General features: G+C 41.6%; 1 protein-coding gene across 5 annotated transcripts in view; it reads right to left on the minus strand.

Annotated features, from left to right (window-relative positions):
- The window catches only part of LOC144818914 (malate synthase-like), a 388,110-nt gene that overhangs the window by 24,148 nt on the left and 346,909 nt on the right, over positions 1–17,053 (minus strand). For all 5 annotated transcript variants that reach the window (XR_013607176.1, XR_013607175.1, XM_078676787.1 and 2 more), the window contains exon 13: positions 2,840–2,907. Coding sequence is in view for 3 of the 5 variants with exons in the window: in XM_078676787.1 (XP_078532913.1) it covers positions 2,840–2,907 (68 nt within the window). In the remaining 2 variants the exon portion in view is untranslated. The remainder of the gene's footprint in view (positions 1–2,839; positions 2,908–17,053) is intronic.

The raw sequence follows: 17,053 nt of genomic DNA on the forward strand, positions 1-17,053 counted from the left end.
GCCTCCCTCCCCTCCACCGCAGCCAGCGCTGTGATTGGTTCGGCCGGCTGCCCTACCCGCGTAATTTCTCTCTGTATGCTGCAGCATACAGAGAGACAGGGAGAGTGGGTGTTACTCTAGGGCAGGGGGGAGCGGCTTGCCTACTGTTGTTAATACTGTCTGTTTGGGCAGCCTCTCAGGCTGCCCAAACAGACAGTATTAACAACAGTGGGCATGCCGCTCCCCCCTGCCCTTGAGTAACACCGCCCACTTTAAACCAGGAACTTCTGCTTTCTCGCCGTGCGAGAAGGCAGAAACACATGGTAGTTATTACGGCAATAACTACCATTTATTTCTGCCTTCTCGCACGGCGAGAAAGCAGGGGGCGGCGCCCAAACGCCCCCATGGAGGAACCGCCACTGATGATAGGTTGTAGTTTGATACTGGATTTCTATAGGGTGACACATCGCCAGACATCTTGCCTGCTACAGCAGGCTCCATGTCGCCAGACATCTTGGCCACTACAACAGGCTCTGGCTGATTTGACTAGTTTCTGGGCATAATAAGCTATCACACGTCCTCCAAATAGCTCAACATACAATATATATAGCAATGAAACGCTTTGTGTGTTGTGTCAAAGAGACTACCGGTCAGCAGCCCTCCTCTTAAAATCTTTTTGTCTGATTTTCAGAGCAGCGCATAAGCTAGGACCAATCCCCCTGCAGGAAACGTTCATGTGGTACCAACCCAAGAGGCACCTCCGCTCCTCCAGTGCCGGCCTTTTGTCGGTCTCTAGGTTCAAACGGGCCAGGGCAGGAGGGAGGGCTTTCAGTGTCGTGGGTGCACGCCTCTAGAATGAACTTCCCCTGAATTTGAGACAAGCAGCCACCCTGTTAGAATTTGGAAAGAGCCTCAAAACCTGGCTTTTCCCAAAAGTATAGTTCTCTGCCTCCTATACACACGGCTCTACCTTCTTTTCCATCTAGGTCTCTCCCTTCAGTCAGAAGCGCCAGGATACCCGTAGGGTGACAGTCTGCGCTATACAAATACCGAATCAATCAATCAATCAATCAATCTCAAAGCCTCTATTGGAGCTTCATTTAGAGTGCCACGGGCGGTGGGTGGTGGTAACTGCACACCCCTAGACTTATGATATTGGGGTTCCTGTTAACTGTGAGATGCAAAATTAACGAGGATTATGAGTTGAAACCAGAGAAGCTACTGAGAAATGAAGAATTACCAAAAGAATTGGTTCGATTCCCCTGGTAATTCTTCTCTGCCCGTTACAGTTCGTCCTAGAAATTTTAGCTAGTTTTAGCAGCAGAAACATGTGGCTGCTACGCTAGGTGACATTTTACTTTTTTCCTTATTTTTATAACATCCGCTGCTTTGCAAATTTTCGTTGCGCTGGTCCCTGATGAAATATGACTGTTAAATGGAGGGTTCAGGGAACTGAGATTGAAATACAGTCACTTTAAAATTCTTCACAGGTGGCACTAGACATGGGTGAAGCTTCACAGTGCAAACTTAAGTCCAGAGACACCCTACTGGCAGTACGAAAGTTAGGGAGGGGACATTGTGCATATTTTATGGGAAGGTAATAAGGTTTCCAAATATTGGCAGCAGATATGGGCCACCCTCAAGACAGAACTGGGAGAACCCCTGGCATTTCTGGCCCGACTGGCACTCCTCCGCGATTTCTCGGTACTGCCCACTTTGGCATTACATGCGAAACGATGGTTATCGACGGAACTAACAATGGCCAAAGCAGGGATCTTATGACTCTGGAGGACCCAGAAAGCCCCATCCAATAAGCAGTGGTTGGAAGACATGTACAAAGTTGCTAATATGTAGACTCAATGATAATCTACAAAAATTAGCAGAGATTCGGGGTACCTTTTTGTGTAGTTAACGTGTGGGAGAAAGAAGGAAAGCAGAAAGGGATGGAGAGTGTGTGTGGGATGATCTATTCAGGTTCATTTGGGTGTGTGGGTGGTAGGAGTACTGGGCCCCAGGGATTTGGGTGACAGCTGAAAGATTTCCAAGAACCTGTACAGTTTATGCGATCTGACCTAGCATCTGCTAATGAAACCTCTTCAAACACGCTAATAGTAAAAAGAATAGACCCTCTGTTTCGTTTAGTATAGTGAGAGCTACATCCAACAATGTCAGTGGTGTGACAGCAGGCAGAGGCTCTGCAGTAGGAATCACTTTTACAGTGATCCATCACTGCCACAGCTTAGGCTCTCAAGGCTGCCTCACTGATGATCGTTCAGAGTCTTTAAACAATTTTGTGGACTTGATTCAGACTGCAGTGAGTTCCTGTTGCCCCTTAAGCAGGGACATACACCATTATCCCAGTTAGTGGGAAGAACAGCTGCAGAGAAACCAAACTCTTTTTCTTACCCACTCCCTCATATACACATTGGCAACACCAAGTATTCTCTCTCTACTATAAAGCAACTTTTGTAAAGACTTCAGAGGCTCCTTAAAGGTTTGTAGAGTACTTCTCTTTTAAAATGCAACCAGAGACCATAAGGTCATGTTATATGTATCTTCTAGGTGATCCAACCATTATCAAAAGTTCATTGTCTTGGATAAAGGAGGGCAAAGAACTTGGTGGAAGCACGCCTACATAGAACCATTTTATTGAGCGCAGAGAACAAGGTTTCCCTGCAGCAGCTAGAAGTCTGGAATTCTGATGCCTCCAGGTCTCTCGGTTCCTAGCTAGAATTAACCTCCAAGTGCACTTCTGTGGCCTCGCCACCACTGTAATTCATCTGTCACAGGTGGAGAAAGACCCTACAGTGCTGTTATATGTGAGAATGATGTCACTGGAGGAGTTCTAGAGATTTCATACCTGTGATCTAGAGATTTCTGCTGTCGCAGAATCTTCAACTTGCCCACGATAGAAGAAATGGCCTTCTCCTTTTAAAATAAAAACAGAAGTACAAAAGACTGGTTATTATTTCAAAATGTTTCAGCAAGATAGTCAAGAGGAAACTGCAAGGGTTATGATATAAATGCTCCAACAGCAATACACATCTTCACATATTTTTGTAAAACATTGATCCAGAGGTCAGCAACTTTTTGTATCATGATATGGGGTGGGATGATTCTATCCTGGATAGCGACGGCGCTCACCGATTTTCGGTTTGTATTATTAGTTCTCTGCGTTAACAATTCAATGGGTGCTTAGAGAGGGGTCAATCATCCAAATGCCCTCGATGGGATCAACAGATCCGTAAAACTGTATACAGGTCCCTAGCACACCAAAACACAATTCTTTGCAATATAATATTTATCCAATAAACACAAATTCTTTATCCACGAGATCTTTTAATGTGCGGCGTCTTGTAATATTTTCTGGCCAACACGTGTTTCGTTGTATGTGATTTACCAACGACTTCCTCAGGGCTGAGAAAAGATACAGAGAAGACATAATATAGTCCCCATTTAGTTCAAGGGATTTCACATTTTGTTTACAATGCAGACACTTCTGTTCATATTTACATCCCGTCAGCCAAGTGTCTGTACAAACCACCCCCACATAAAAGTGGTAAAAATATATCTATTTAAAAATTTTTGGGTGAGGGACAGAAAAGAAAGAACCACATTGTCTTATGTAGATCCAATGCGTGTGAAACAAGTTATTATTGTCTAAGTATGGCTTTCAAACAGGACACAAGGAAATATAGTGCGTGGCTAGTGAGCATGCCGGATGGGGTAAGTGCTGGATTTCATGGTGAGTTAACACACTAATTGTGCAGAGATCCAAATATACGATGAACTGAGCATAAAAGCTCAGGCCTACCTGGTGAGCAAAATTGGACAGGTGATTCGCCTATAGAAAGCATAAATGATCAGGTAAGGTTAATCGTTTATTGACCTATAATATAAGCGCCTAGAATCTATTGTTCTAGTACATACCTTCTGGCTGGTTGTAATTCCGTCCCAGCCTAAACTTGGCTTGGGTCAGTATAATATTTCCATATCAGTATAGCGTCACGAATTGCTGTAAAGAGAAAGTAAATTCCTCTGGTCAGCTGATATGTGACCTCAAATTTAATTCACAATATCCCCTAATAGGTGATGCTTAACAGTATACATGTTGTTAGTGAGTTTATATGATGTGGTTATTAATGTGGACCCCCTCCCAATTTTAACTGTATCCAAAGATTTGCATAATTTCAGACAATATCTGATACAGAACGTACAGTGAGAGGGGGATTTAGCTATATAGGGTGCCTCATCATTCCCAACCTATAAATAACACCTCCCATCACCGTGATTCAGTATCTCTCCAATCTTACCCCATGTACAATTGCGTATTGTACAAGTCTTGCGATAGAATTCTGTAGTAATAATCCCTGCTGATATCTGCGCCATAATCTTATTCAGAGCGGGTGCTGGAAGAACGAATCATTGGAATTCGAGTTATTATCCATGTGTCACCCGTAATTACATCACATTTAGTGTTAATCATGAGAGAGTGCGAATAGAATCTATCTTACCTAGTCATGTAACATCATCCACGTATATAGCGTCTATCTTATTGGGTATGGCAAAATATTCTTCTGTAGTTATGGCACAAAAATAATAGCGTCCATGAGTGGGTGCTGGAAAGAATGCACAAAAATGAACCTCAATATAACCTTCTTAATGGTGTACCGGTCTGAGAAAGCTAACGCGATTCAAACACGAGTCAAATTGACTCTTACCTCGTATGTGGCTCCCACTCCTATCAGTCTGACCGTTTCTCGTGTCTCTGTATGGCATGCCGGAACCCGGAACTATCTAGCAAAAGCGGTTCGGTTAGAGTAGACCGTCTCGACCAGTAGAGTGATGACGTTTTAGCGCGCCATCTTAGAGGTATGTCAATCGATGTATATCAATATAAATACATCGCAAATATCATAGTGCAATTTAAAATATAAGCCTTCCCAATATGCGAGCACTGTTGTCCCTCCGAATTATATAAATCCTGTTGAAATATATTCGAGTGCTCGCTTAAAACATAGTAGTGATGACGTTTTCACGCGCCATCTTAGAAGTATGTCAATCGGTGAATTTCAATATTTATTCACCTCAACTATCATTGTGCAATTTTATGTAAAGGTTTTCTCGATATGCGAGTACAGTTGTACCTCCGCATTATACAGATATTGTGAAAATTATATTTGAGTGATCGTTCACAACATAGAATGTAGTAGTCATTGCTTAAGACAGAGAGTGTTGGCCAGCCGAATGATGACGTTTTCGTGCGCCATCTTAGGAGTATCAGAATCGGTGTTATCAATGTTTATTTCCCACAAAATATAAATCATAGTGCAATCAAATATATAAGTCAGACATAAAGTCTAGTGATCATTGATTAAGATAAGCGCCATCTTGGAAGTGTATTATCCCAAGTCATACTGCAAATAGGCGATCCATCTGAATCTATAAAAGAATAAGTTCTGTGACTTGTGCCCCGATAAAGAAAAGGTATTAAATTTGTATAATGTAATTATCCAAACCCGGCGAGAGTCAAGTGAGTGCTGATTGAACACCATATACAACTTAATAATGAATGCAGCTATTGTAAATATGTAATATTGTCATGTACCAGTATGGTTACTATTTTCTCACTGCCTTTACATGCTTTACTTTCTTCAAGATAGATTGGGATTGAATTCAAAAGGACATACTGAACTATCACCCCTCACTTGACTCTCGCCGGGTTTGGATAATTACCTTATGCAAATGTAATACCTTTTCTTTATCGGGGCACAAGTCACAGAACTTAGGGCCAGATGTAGGTCGCCCAATACCGGTCGGTAACGGCCGATTTCGGCCATTACCGACCGGTATTTGGCTTTCGACATGTAGGTGGCTCGGAATTTACAGAATCGGTATATTTACCGATTCGGTAAATTTACCGCCTCGGTATTTTTCCGAATCGGTAAATATACCGATTCTGTAAATCCATATGAAGGTGGCACAGTTTGCAGTGCCACAGGCCCTTAGGAATTCTTAATTTACAACCCAATCCTATTGGGTGGTAAAATACCGAATTCCAGTGTACATGCACATCTGTGCATGTACACCTATGCCATGTGACACACAGACATGCCCTTAGGGCATGTATGTGTGCCACATGGCACACAAGCCTGCAATTGGGGTGCTACAGGGTGTCAAAGTGACACCCCGTTCCCCCTGCCAGGATTCGGTATTTACCGATTCGGTAAATACCGATTCGGTATTTCCCATTGATTCCTCTAGGCTTCAAGGCCCATAGGAATCAATGGGAAATACCGAATCGGTATTTACCAAATCGGTAAATACTGAATCTTACAGAATCGGTGATTGTAAGATGGCGCGCTAAAACGTCATCACTCTGCTGGTCGAGACGGTCTAGTCTAACCGGACCGCTTTTGCTAGATAGTTCCGGGTTCCGGCATGCCATACAAAGACACGAGAAACGGTCAGACTGATAGGAGTGGGAGGCCACATACGAGGTAAGAGTCAATTTGTGTTTGAATCGCGTTAGTTTTCTCAGACCGGTACACCATTAAGAAGGTTATATTGAGGTTCCTTTTTGTGCATTCTTTCCAGCACCCGCTCATGGACGCTAATATTTTTGTGCCATAACTACAGAAGAATATTTTTTGCATACCAAATAAGATAGCCGCTATATACGTGGATGATGTTACATGACTAGGTAAGATAGATTCTATTCGCACTCTCTCATGATTAACACTAAATGTGATGTCATTACGGGTGACACATGGATAATAACTCGAATTCCAATGATTCGTTCTTCCAGCACCCGCTCTGAATAAGATTATCGCGCAGATATCAGCAGGGATTATTACTACAGAATTCTGTCGCAAGACTTGTACAATACGCAATTGTTCATGGGGTAAGATTGGAGAGATACTGAATCACGGTGATGGGAGGTGTTATTTATAGGTTGGCAATGATGAGGCACCCTATATAGCTAAATCCCCCTCTCACTGCACGTTCTGTATCAGATATTGTCTGAAATTATGCAAATCTTTGGATACAGTTAAAATTGGGAGGGGGTCCACATTACTAACCACATCTTATAAACTCACTAACAACATGTATACTGTTAAGCATCACCTATTAGGGGATATTGTGAATCAAATTTGAGGTCACTTATCAGCTGACCAGAGGAATTTACTTTCTCTTTACAGCAATTTGTGACCCTATACTGATATGGAAATATTATACTGACCCAAGCCAAGTTTAGGCTGGGACGGAAGTACAACCAGCCAGAAGGTATGTACTAGAACAATAGATGTTAGGCGCTTATATTATAGGTCAATAAACGATTGACCATACCTGATTATTTATGCTTTCTATAGGCGAATCACCTGTCTAATTTTGCTCACCAGGTAGGCCTGAGCTTTTATGCTCAGTTCATCGTATATTTGGATCTCTGCACAATTAGTGTGTTAACTCACCATGAAATCCAGCACTTACCCCATCCGGCATGCTCACTATCCACGCACTATATTTCCTTGTGTCCCATTTGAAAGCAATACTTAGACAATAATAACTTGTTTCACACGCATTGGATCTACAAAAGACAATGTGGTTCTTTCTTTTCTGTCCCTCACCCCAAACATTTTTTATATAGATATATTTTTACCACTTTTATGTGGGGGTGGTTTGTACAGACACTTGGCTGATGGGATGTAAATATGAACAGAAGTGTCTGCATTGTAAACAAAATGTGAAATCCCTTGAACTAAATAGGGACTATATTATGTCTTCTCTGTATCTTTTCTCAGCCCCGAGGAAGTCGTTGGTAAATCACATATGACGAAACACATGTTGGCCAGAAAATTTTACAAGACACCGCACATTAAAAGAGCTTGTGGATAAAGAATTTGTGTTTATTGCATAAATATTATATTGCAAAGAATTCTGTGTGTGCTAGGGACCTGTATACAACGTTTTGTATCATAATGGAAGAATAAACTATTTATGGACGTTAACTTGGTACTTCGAAGTAAGTTACACTTGTCTGTAGTTTATTTATTGATCTGCCCTACAGAAGTACGTGATTGCAGAGGCATTGAAGTCATAAGTAAGGGTGAGTTTACAGGACCCAGTAATTATCAGCCAACGCCATAATTTTCTTCAGATGGATTTCGCAGGTCAAATCTGTCTTATGTGGGGCTGAAGCCCTCATGGGGATGAGTGGAAGTCATTTTATGTATTTATTTATAAGTTTTATATAGCGCTAGCTAAACCCGAAGGTATCAGAGCGCTTTACAAAATCGTGAACAGGCATACAGTAAATCAGACACGCAAACACAAAAAGAGGGGAGAATTCAAAATAGCAAAATAGTAATCATCAATGAAAAAAGCAATACCAAAAACAAGAGAAGCAGATGTTAGATGATCAAAAGAACAGAATAAACAGATAAGCCGCCGACTAAGATCAAAGAGACAAGACCTGTACATGCGATTGTTAACCAAGGTTAATAGCCTAGGAGTTAAAGCATTTGTTGAGGATGAGTTGTTTCAGGTTCCTTTTGAAGCTAAGGAAGGAGGGGTTTCATCGCAGGTCACAAGGTAGAGAGTTCCATAAGCTTGGAGCATTTCCGGGAAAAGAGCGAGACTTGGTTGCTGATTTGTTTAGATTGGGAGGTATGAGTAAGAATGCGTTAGAGCTTCTCAAAGATCTGGTAGACCCCGCTTTCATCAGTTTGTTCTCTAGGTAGTTAGGAGTGTGTGAGTGCAGAGCTTTGTGGATGATGCAGGCAGTCTTGTAAGTACATCTTCCTTCGATGGGAAGCCAGTTGAGGGTCTTGAGGGCAGGAGTGATGTGTTCAAAACGTTTGATGTGTAAAATGAGCGGGGCTGCCAAGTTAAGAACTGATCTAAGGAGCTGAGGTGAGTTTTTTGCATCCCTGTGAGTCTGGCATTTCCATAGTCTAGTTAGGACCAAAGATTGCACCACAATCTTGAAATCATTGGCAGGAATGTAAGGTTTGATTTTCTTAATATTTTTAGTGAGTACAGCGCTCCTTTTGCTAAATTCTTTATGTGTTCTTTCATTGACATGTTGTTGTCTAGGAAGAAGCCAAGGGACTTTGTGGAATTGGATAGAGTGAGAGAGCAATTTAAGGCATTTAGGCCGTTTAGCCATTCGTGGATTGGTAGGTGGTTGCTTTTTGGGGAGAATAGAATTACTTCTTTTTTTAATGGGGTTTAGATTCAGGTGATTAGAGTGAAACCAGGATTGTAACTTGATCAATGTGGTGTTAAGATGTCGAATATCACTGGATGATTTAATTTTGTAGTAAAGTTCCTGCCATCAGCTTATAGGTGATATTTGGTCCCTGCCTGCTTGAAGATGACCATAAGGGATTCCATGAATAGATTGAAAAAGGAGGGGGATAGAATTGATCCGTGAGGCACTCCGAGATTGACCCAGGTGGGATTAGATAGACATGAGTGGATTTTGATTGGTGGCGAACGGTGTTGTAGGTACGATGTGAACCATTTTAAGACTGTGCTATTGATGCTGAAGCGAAGTTTCACATATTAAAGTAGGTCTGGGTGATTAACAGTATCGAACGCCGCCGATAGGTCAAGAAGGATAAGTAGGCAAGCATCCTCCTCATCTAGGGAACTGTGAATGTCATCACATATATTGATTTGATTTGATTTGTCAACTTGTAAAGCGCGCGAATGCCCGTGGGCGTCTTGGCGCTATGATAGATCCTCCTATCTCAGGACGGTGTCTAAAGTTATACAGAAAACAGCCATGTTTTTACTTCCTTTCTAAAGGATTCCAAAGATGGGCAAATTTTTATGGCAAGAGGCAGCTGATTCCAGGTTCGTGCTGCATGTACAAGGAAGCTTCTACCGCCCCAGCTAGCTCGTCTAAATCTGGGGACAGTAATTAGCTTCAGTTGACCGGATCTCAGAGGTCTCGTTGGTTCATATTGTTTTAAATGAGACCTCAGAAATTGTGATCCTGTTCCCTGAAGTGCCTTGTGGGCCAAACAGAGTGATTTAAATTTCACTCTTTTTGCAATTGGCAGCCAATGTAGAGTTTTTAGTTTGTGACTGATTGGCTCAAACTTAGGTATGCCTAAAACCAGTCTGGCTGCTGCATTTTGCAGACGTTGTAATTTAGCTATGATTTGTGTCCTAGCTCCGGCATATAAACCATTCCCGTAATCCAGTCTCGCCAATGCTAATGCTGTCACTACTGTCTTATGCGAATCCTGTGGTAGATAAGGCAGTAACTTTTTATCATTTTTAGAATATACCAGAGTGTTGATGGCAGCTTACTGGCTTGGGCTTCAAAAGATAGATTGATGTCAAGAGTGATGCCCAGATTCTTCACTTTTTCTGATGATCCTGGGCATCTACCCAAGTCCTTAGGCCACCAGGCGGGGGACCAGATGTTTGTGTCACCCCCTAGTATCATCACTTCGCTTTTATCTCCGTTAAGCTTTAGGCAATTCCTTTCCATCCATTGACTAACCTGTGTCATACATAGTTGGAATTTTTCTGCTGTATCCTGGACACCACAATTTGGGTGTCGTCAGCATAGGATATTGGGGTGAAACCACATTTTCTTATGATTTCTGCAAGGGGGGGCCATGTATAAGTTAAAAAGGGTGGGACTCAGCGAGGACCCCTGCGGGACCACGCATGGTAAGTTAAAAGATTTAGATTTCGCTCCTCCCACTTCTACTGAAAAAGTTCTGTTTACTAAGTAGGAGGCGATGAGGGTACATATCGAATCATGTATTTTTGCTGTTTTTAAACGAGTTAGGAGAATCTCATGACTGACCGGATCGAAGGCCGCCGATAGGTCGAGTAATATCAAGGCGGCCTTCGCTCCATTATCCAGCACTTTCCTAAGTTCTTCCACAGCTGTAATTAACGCAGTTTCCGTTCCGTGTCCTTCGCGAAAACCAAACTGAGAGTGGTCTAGCCAGTTACCGTCCATCAGATAACGGGATAGCTGTTTGTTTAGGAGTTTCTCTAAGATCTTTGCGGCGAAAGGGATCCTGGCTATTGGTCTGTAGTTACTTGGTTCTTCGCAGTCCAGATTTGATTTTTTTAGTAGTGGTCTAATTGATATCTTTTTCCAGTCGTCTGGAAAGGTATTAGTTCCAAGTATTTGACCAAATAATTTTTCTAATACCAGGCTCTGTTGTTCTGAGCAGATTTGCATTATTTTGGGTGGACAAGAGTCCATTGGGCTACCTGAGTTAATAGTGAGTAATTCCTTCTGAATTTGATCCATTGTTGGAGGAATAAATTGGAACAGTATGGGTTGGATTGAATGTTCCACTAAATTTGTTGATTGTGAGGTAGCCTGATCTGCCTGATCTATCATATTTATGTTATGGCTTTTGAAAGAATCATAAACTGAAAATACTTTATTTACAAAGAATTCACCTAATGTATTACAAAAATCTGACGACATTTCTTCTAAAGTACTGTTTTCAATTTTTTAAAGTTTTTTAACAGTAGAGAAGAGGGTTTTACTAGAGTTTTTAGACTCATTAATTTTTTGAACGAAGTATTTGCTTTTCTCTGTTGTTATTAATTTTTTGTAGCTAGCTAGGACTGCTTTATATTCTTTTTTTGCTGGGCGTCGTAGTTGGTTCTCCACTTTTTTTCTTGTCTTCTACACGACTGTTTTTGTTCCTTCAAAGCTTCTGAGAACCATGGTTGTGAGGGGGTCTTTCTTTTAAATGTGCTTGGCTGTTTCACTACTACAGCCTTTTCTGAACCCAGATTGGAAGGTGCCCAGAAAGGTGAATTTTCATATATGATGATTAAGTTGCTGGAGGACACATTTCTCCAACGTCTTGGCTAGGAACGGGAGATTTGAGATAGGTCTAAGATTGTTGAGATCGTTAGGGTCAGCCCTGGGATTTTTGGGAATGGGTGCGATTTGTCCTCGTTGGAGAGAGATCAGAACACATCCTGTGGTGAGTGATGTGTTGATGATTAGAGTCCAAAACAGGGCAATGATGTGATTGAGGTTTTTCACCGTCGTGGATGGGAGGAGGTCATTGGTATGGCCTGTTGGCTTTAGATTCCTGATTAATTGAAGCCTTCCTTTTTAGTCAAAGGTTTGAAGTCAGACCAGATGCCGTCGTTTTTCAGTTTGGAGTGATTAGGGTAGCCGTTAGTACTTTTTGCGGTTGTTTGGTCCGCAATGGGAACTGGAGGAGGAGCTGCCGTGAGGGAATGTGGGAAAGAGAGGGAGGTGAGGGAGGTGAGGACGGAGGGCAGAGAGGAGATGGTAGCAGACATGGAAGTCATGGAAGAAGACAATTTTCTTGGCTTCGGATGTACACAGCATGCCATTTTTATTCCTGACTTCTACCATATGACTTTTTGCCTACCTTGCTCCAAGTAAGTTAGCCAGTAATTTGCTAGATTTGTTTCCCAGTGGATACAATCGATTATCCAGTTTTGTCAGCTGATACTTTGCCCTATCATTCCAAATACCTTAATCTGCTTTCTCATGTTTATTAGCTTTCTACAATTTTCTTAAAACTGAGTTCCCTTGTGTCTGCTCAGCCTTTTTGGTCTCAGTCCTTAACAGAATCAGGGGAGCAGCTTCTGCAATGAAGGAGCTTCTAAAAACAGCTTTCAATAAATCCCAGAGTACTTACACTAACCTCCCCTTAGAAGTTTTACACAATATAGTCTTTGATAGTTTTAGTGTCACTATTTATGACTACTGGATCTTTTAGCAGCTCCTCCTGAGAGCACCAGAAGTCTCCTTCTTTACACAAGATATGGAACTATGGACTGATAGCAAACTGCCTTTTGGTTCATTAACTAGATAATATAGAGTAGTCTCTAGTGCAAGAAGATATGATTAATTCTTGCATAGCTTTAATGAGCCCAGAGCAGTGGGAATAATCCATACTCTGTGGGTGTCTGTAGTTCCATTCATCAACTAGACCCAGTTCCTCAAAATGTGCTTTCAGTGTCACAGGAGTACTGTCGACCCCCAAACCTATTGTGTGACCAGCCAACTCTACCATTCATGACCATATTTTTGCCACTTCCCACTACAATGGGGCACTCCACCACTCTGTGACTGCAAATGTGGCTCCTCCGTTGGAGCGGAGGAACGTCGCCCCACTTACATTATCCGCAAAACCCCAGAGATGAAAAATAAAATGGTAATTCATTACCATTTTATTTTTCATCCCCTGTCCCGAACACAGCGTCAGGACAGGGGCAGGGTCGCTGATGAGTGATAGCAGCAGGGAGGAGGGTGGGCTGCCTTTTGCACTTGTTTAAAGTGTGCATGTCTTTTTGGCTGGCATGCAATGGCCAGCCACATATGCGCACTTTAAAACCTCTCAACCCAGCTGTCTTAAGACACCTGGGTTGAGAGTAAGTGCAAGCCTCCAGAGCGCTGTGGAGCGCTGACTGAGGCCGGTCCCTCCAATCAGTGCGCTGCTGACATGCAGCATGTGAGCAGCGCCAGGATTGGGCAAGGGAGTTTCCTGGTTGTCGGACTGCTGTGGAAGGAAGAAGATGTCCACACTGCAGGACGTTGTGTACGTCTTTTTCTATATAGCCAAGAGGCAGTGGGAACAGGAGCTCGTAGAACCTCTAGATGACAAAAAATGGAACTACTGCTGTGAGCAAACAAGCAAGATATCAGCAAATAGCCGGCTACGAAATATTCACTATAAGTACCTCCAGCGGCTCTACCACCCCCCAGCAAAACTTTTTAAATTTAAACTGCGGGACAGCGATGCTTGTGAGCGGTGTGGGCAGGAACAGGCGGATTCCTACACCTAGCTTAGGAGTGCAGGGTGACACGAATGTTCTGGGGAGAGGAATTGGGGACACTGAAGCGAATAGCTGTCACAACGGTCGTACAATCTCCACTGGTTGTCCTTTTAGGTTACACAGCAGATATACCCCCGACCTGCTGTAGACTCATCGCATTGGGGCTCTGTAACAAATTGAAGTCTTTAAATCCAGTATATGAAACAGATTAGGTTTATTGAAGATAAGATTCAGGTCATGTAGATAAAATAGAATAAAGTAGATCCAATAATAGAAATCCCACCAGGAGCAGATGGACTCCAGCTCAGCCTCAGATGTAACTGTCCCTGCTTTCAAGCATATACAATTGGAACACTATGTGACATCATAGATGCCTGCTGAGCAAGTAATGACAAACACTAAAGAAGGACAGAGAAGAAATGAAAGCAGGATGCAACACATCTCCCCCCTTGACAAAATAAAACAAGATAAGAAAACAAAAGAGAGAAGAAAAATTGATAATAGAACATACAGCATATACACAGTAAAAATACTGGTAAAGTAAAAGAAAGAGATAAAACATCAAATGGTGAAAGTACGAAAGAAAATACAGTCACCCACAAGGTACAAAATCCACAAGAATGGATTTGATAAATGAAATACATCTGTAAGACAAATCCACAAGAATGGAAAACGATGGATTTGATAAATGAACTTCAGATCAAATTAAATACATCTGTAACACAAATCCACAAGAATGAAAAGGATGGATTTGATAAATTAACTTCAGATCAAATTAAATACATCTGTAACACAAATCCACGAGAATGGAAAAAGATGGATTTGATACATAAATAAGAACTTCTCTACACGTTAGATCATTTAACTGATTCATATCAATGAACAACCTTCCTCTCCTTAAAACATCAAACAATTTGAACACCTCTAAAATATTAGAGCACTCACGTGGTTCAATAAATAAATAAAAGATAGCGAACACGAGTGGTTCTACAAATGAGCAACCTGCGGCTCTCTAAGCATAAAAGATAGCGAACCCCTGTGGTTCTACAAATGAAACATAGCGAACACCTGTGGTTCTACAAATCAAACATAGCGAACACCTGTGGTTCTACAAATCAAACATGTGGTTCTTTAAACATCCAACAAACTGAACACCTCTAAAAACATTAGAGCACATAAATGGTCCAGACAAGCACTAAACCCTTCAAAACATTGAAATTTATAAAACAAGGTTCATCATTAGATGCAAACCGTAAACATACAAAACCGAGAAGCACCTAGAACTCCTCACAACGTACACATTCAAGAAGTCCCCAGAACAACTAAAGGATGTAACTGCAAACACACAACTTGAAATCAAAACTGAGCACCTCAACCATAGTTGAGCATATGAATGGCTCCCTCCATTAAAGAAACTAACTCACCAGAAATTTGAATTAAAAACAGAGCACCTCAACCATTAAAGATACTTGTAGTATTATCAGTTCCAGTACACACATATACCAATCATAAGTCACAACATAAATAATATGCACTCCTTCCCAAAAACACATATATGAGACTCTACCACCTTTTTCATAAAACTAAATACAATAAAATGTTAATATTCCCTTAAGCAATAAAATGAGTAAACAAACTCCGGTGAGCGATCTCTCACCCGAGGTCTCTGTCTTTGAATAAAATGAACATAAATACCATAATTTTGTATATGTGACATAATATAGAAGAAGCTCCGGTCCGAAATGTTGATCCGATGCCTTGCAGAGGTCTTGTCATGGTGATATTATCTAAAATGGCCGCAGACGTCGTAATTGCGTCCTTTTTACGGGAAGTTGGACATGTAGAAGCAACGTGAATGACGCGATGCAAGCATTGTTTTCATCGGGGAATCAAACACAGTCATTGACATAAGATTTAGCTCGAGATCGCTCCGCTCGAGCCCAGTTCTGAAGGTAACGGTAACTTGGCTTAACTGTAAAAATACTTCAATTTTTGTGACATCCGATGAGGATTGAAATATTGTTTAAATAGTTATTAAAACGCTGTAATCACACTGCCAGACATCGCAAGTGACTTTGAAAACAAAGATGATCAAAATCTCCCTATACTTGTAGGAAGGCAGGAAACTAAGCACCCAAACAGTTCCACTAGATGGCGCTTGATCCTCACACAGTCACACGTTACTTGCAGACGAAGTTTCCTTTCCAGCTTCAGTGTAAATATTGCCACTTGCTCCTCACGCTGTCATCACAGTTGAAATATAGATCAATAAACGATCTCTTATACTTATAGTAAGGCAGGCACCTCTTCTTAACAGTGCTTTGCTATGCTAACAATGTCATTAGTCCGTGTTCATAAACTTGTGAGAGTCTCTGATAGCATTTGAAACGCTGCACTCACAGTTTGCCTTGCTCTGCCTTTCATTAACAATTAAACACGCAGCGATGTATCAGGCACTTCCTTAATTACAGCATCATTTTTCTTGACAAGTTTTCTTCTTGTCAGGCTGCACATCGTTTTCCCAACAACTACGTGTGTAAAAGTGCTCAAATCCTCAGCCTTCTCTCTGGCAAGGTTGCTTTCTCACTTGCAACAAATAGAAAAACCCTGATCCATGCTCTAGTAACACCCCATCTTGATTACAGCAACTCACTGTATATGGGCTTGAGTAAAAAAGGTCTTCAGCGTCTGCAATGCGTTCAAAACACAGCTGCCCAACTGGCACTTAACCTATCTAGAAGGTCATCAGGGAAATGTGCCTTAGCCACCCTTCACTGGCTCCCTATACGTGAGCGCATTACATTTAAAACAATGTGTATGACTCATCGTATCGCCAAGGAAAAGGACCAAGATACCTCCAAAAACTACTGACCAAGCATCAACCCAAACGATTCTTAAGATCCCAAGGATGTATGCTCTTCCAAGTGCCCAGAATTTACCGGGCACGCATGGGCGGTAGATCTTTTAAATACTTGGCCAGCAAACAATGGAACGCACTTCCCACTGAACTCAGAATGGAACCTTCAGAAAAAAAAAATCGCCAAAAATTAAAAACTTACCTGTTCCCGAAAGTATGAGCTTCTTCCTCTGCTCCCTCCGAATATTCTCACCCATCTTCCCAATATCAGCCCAGTCCTTGTTCATAAAGCGCGGGGACACACTGTTTCTCTAGTGTAACCAGGCGCTATATAAAAGGCTTTTATTATTATTATTATTATTATTATTATTATTATTATTATTAATATCTAATAATATA

This window comes from Lissotriton helveticus, chromosome 2_1 (assembly GCF_964261635.1).
Source record: "Lissotriton helveticus chromosome 2_1, aLisHel1.1, whole genome shotgun sequence".
NCBI lineage: Eukaryota > Metazoa > Chordata > Amphibia > Caudata > Salamandridae > Lissotriton > Lissotriton helveticus.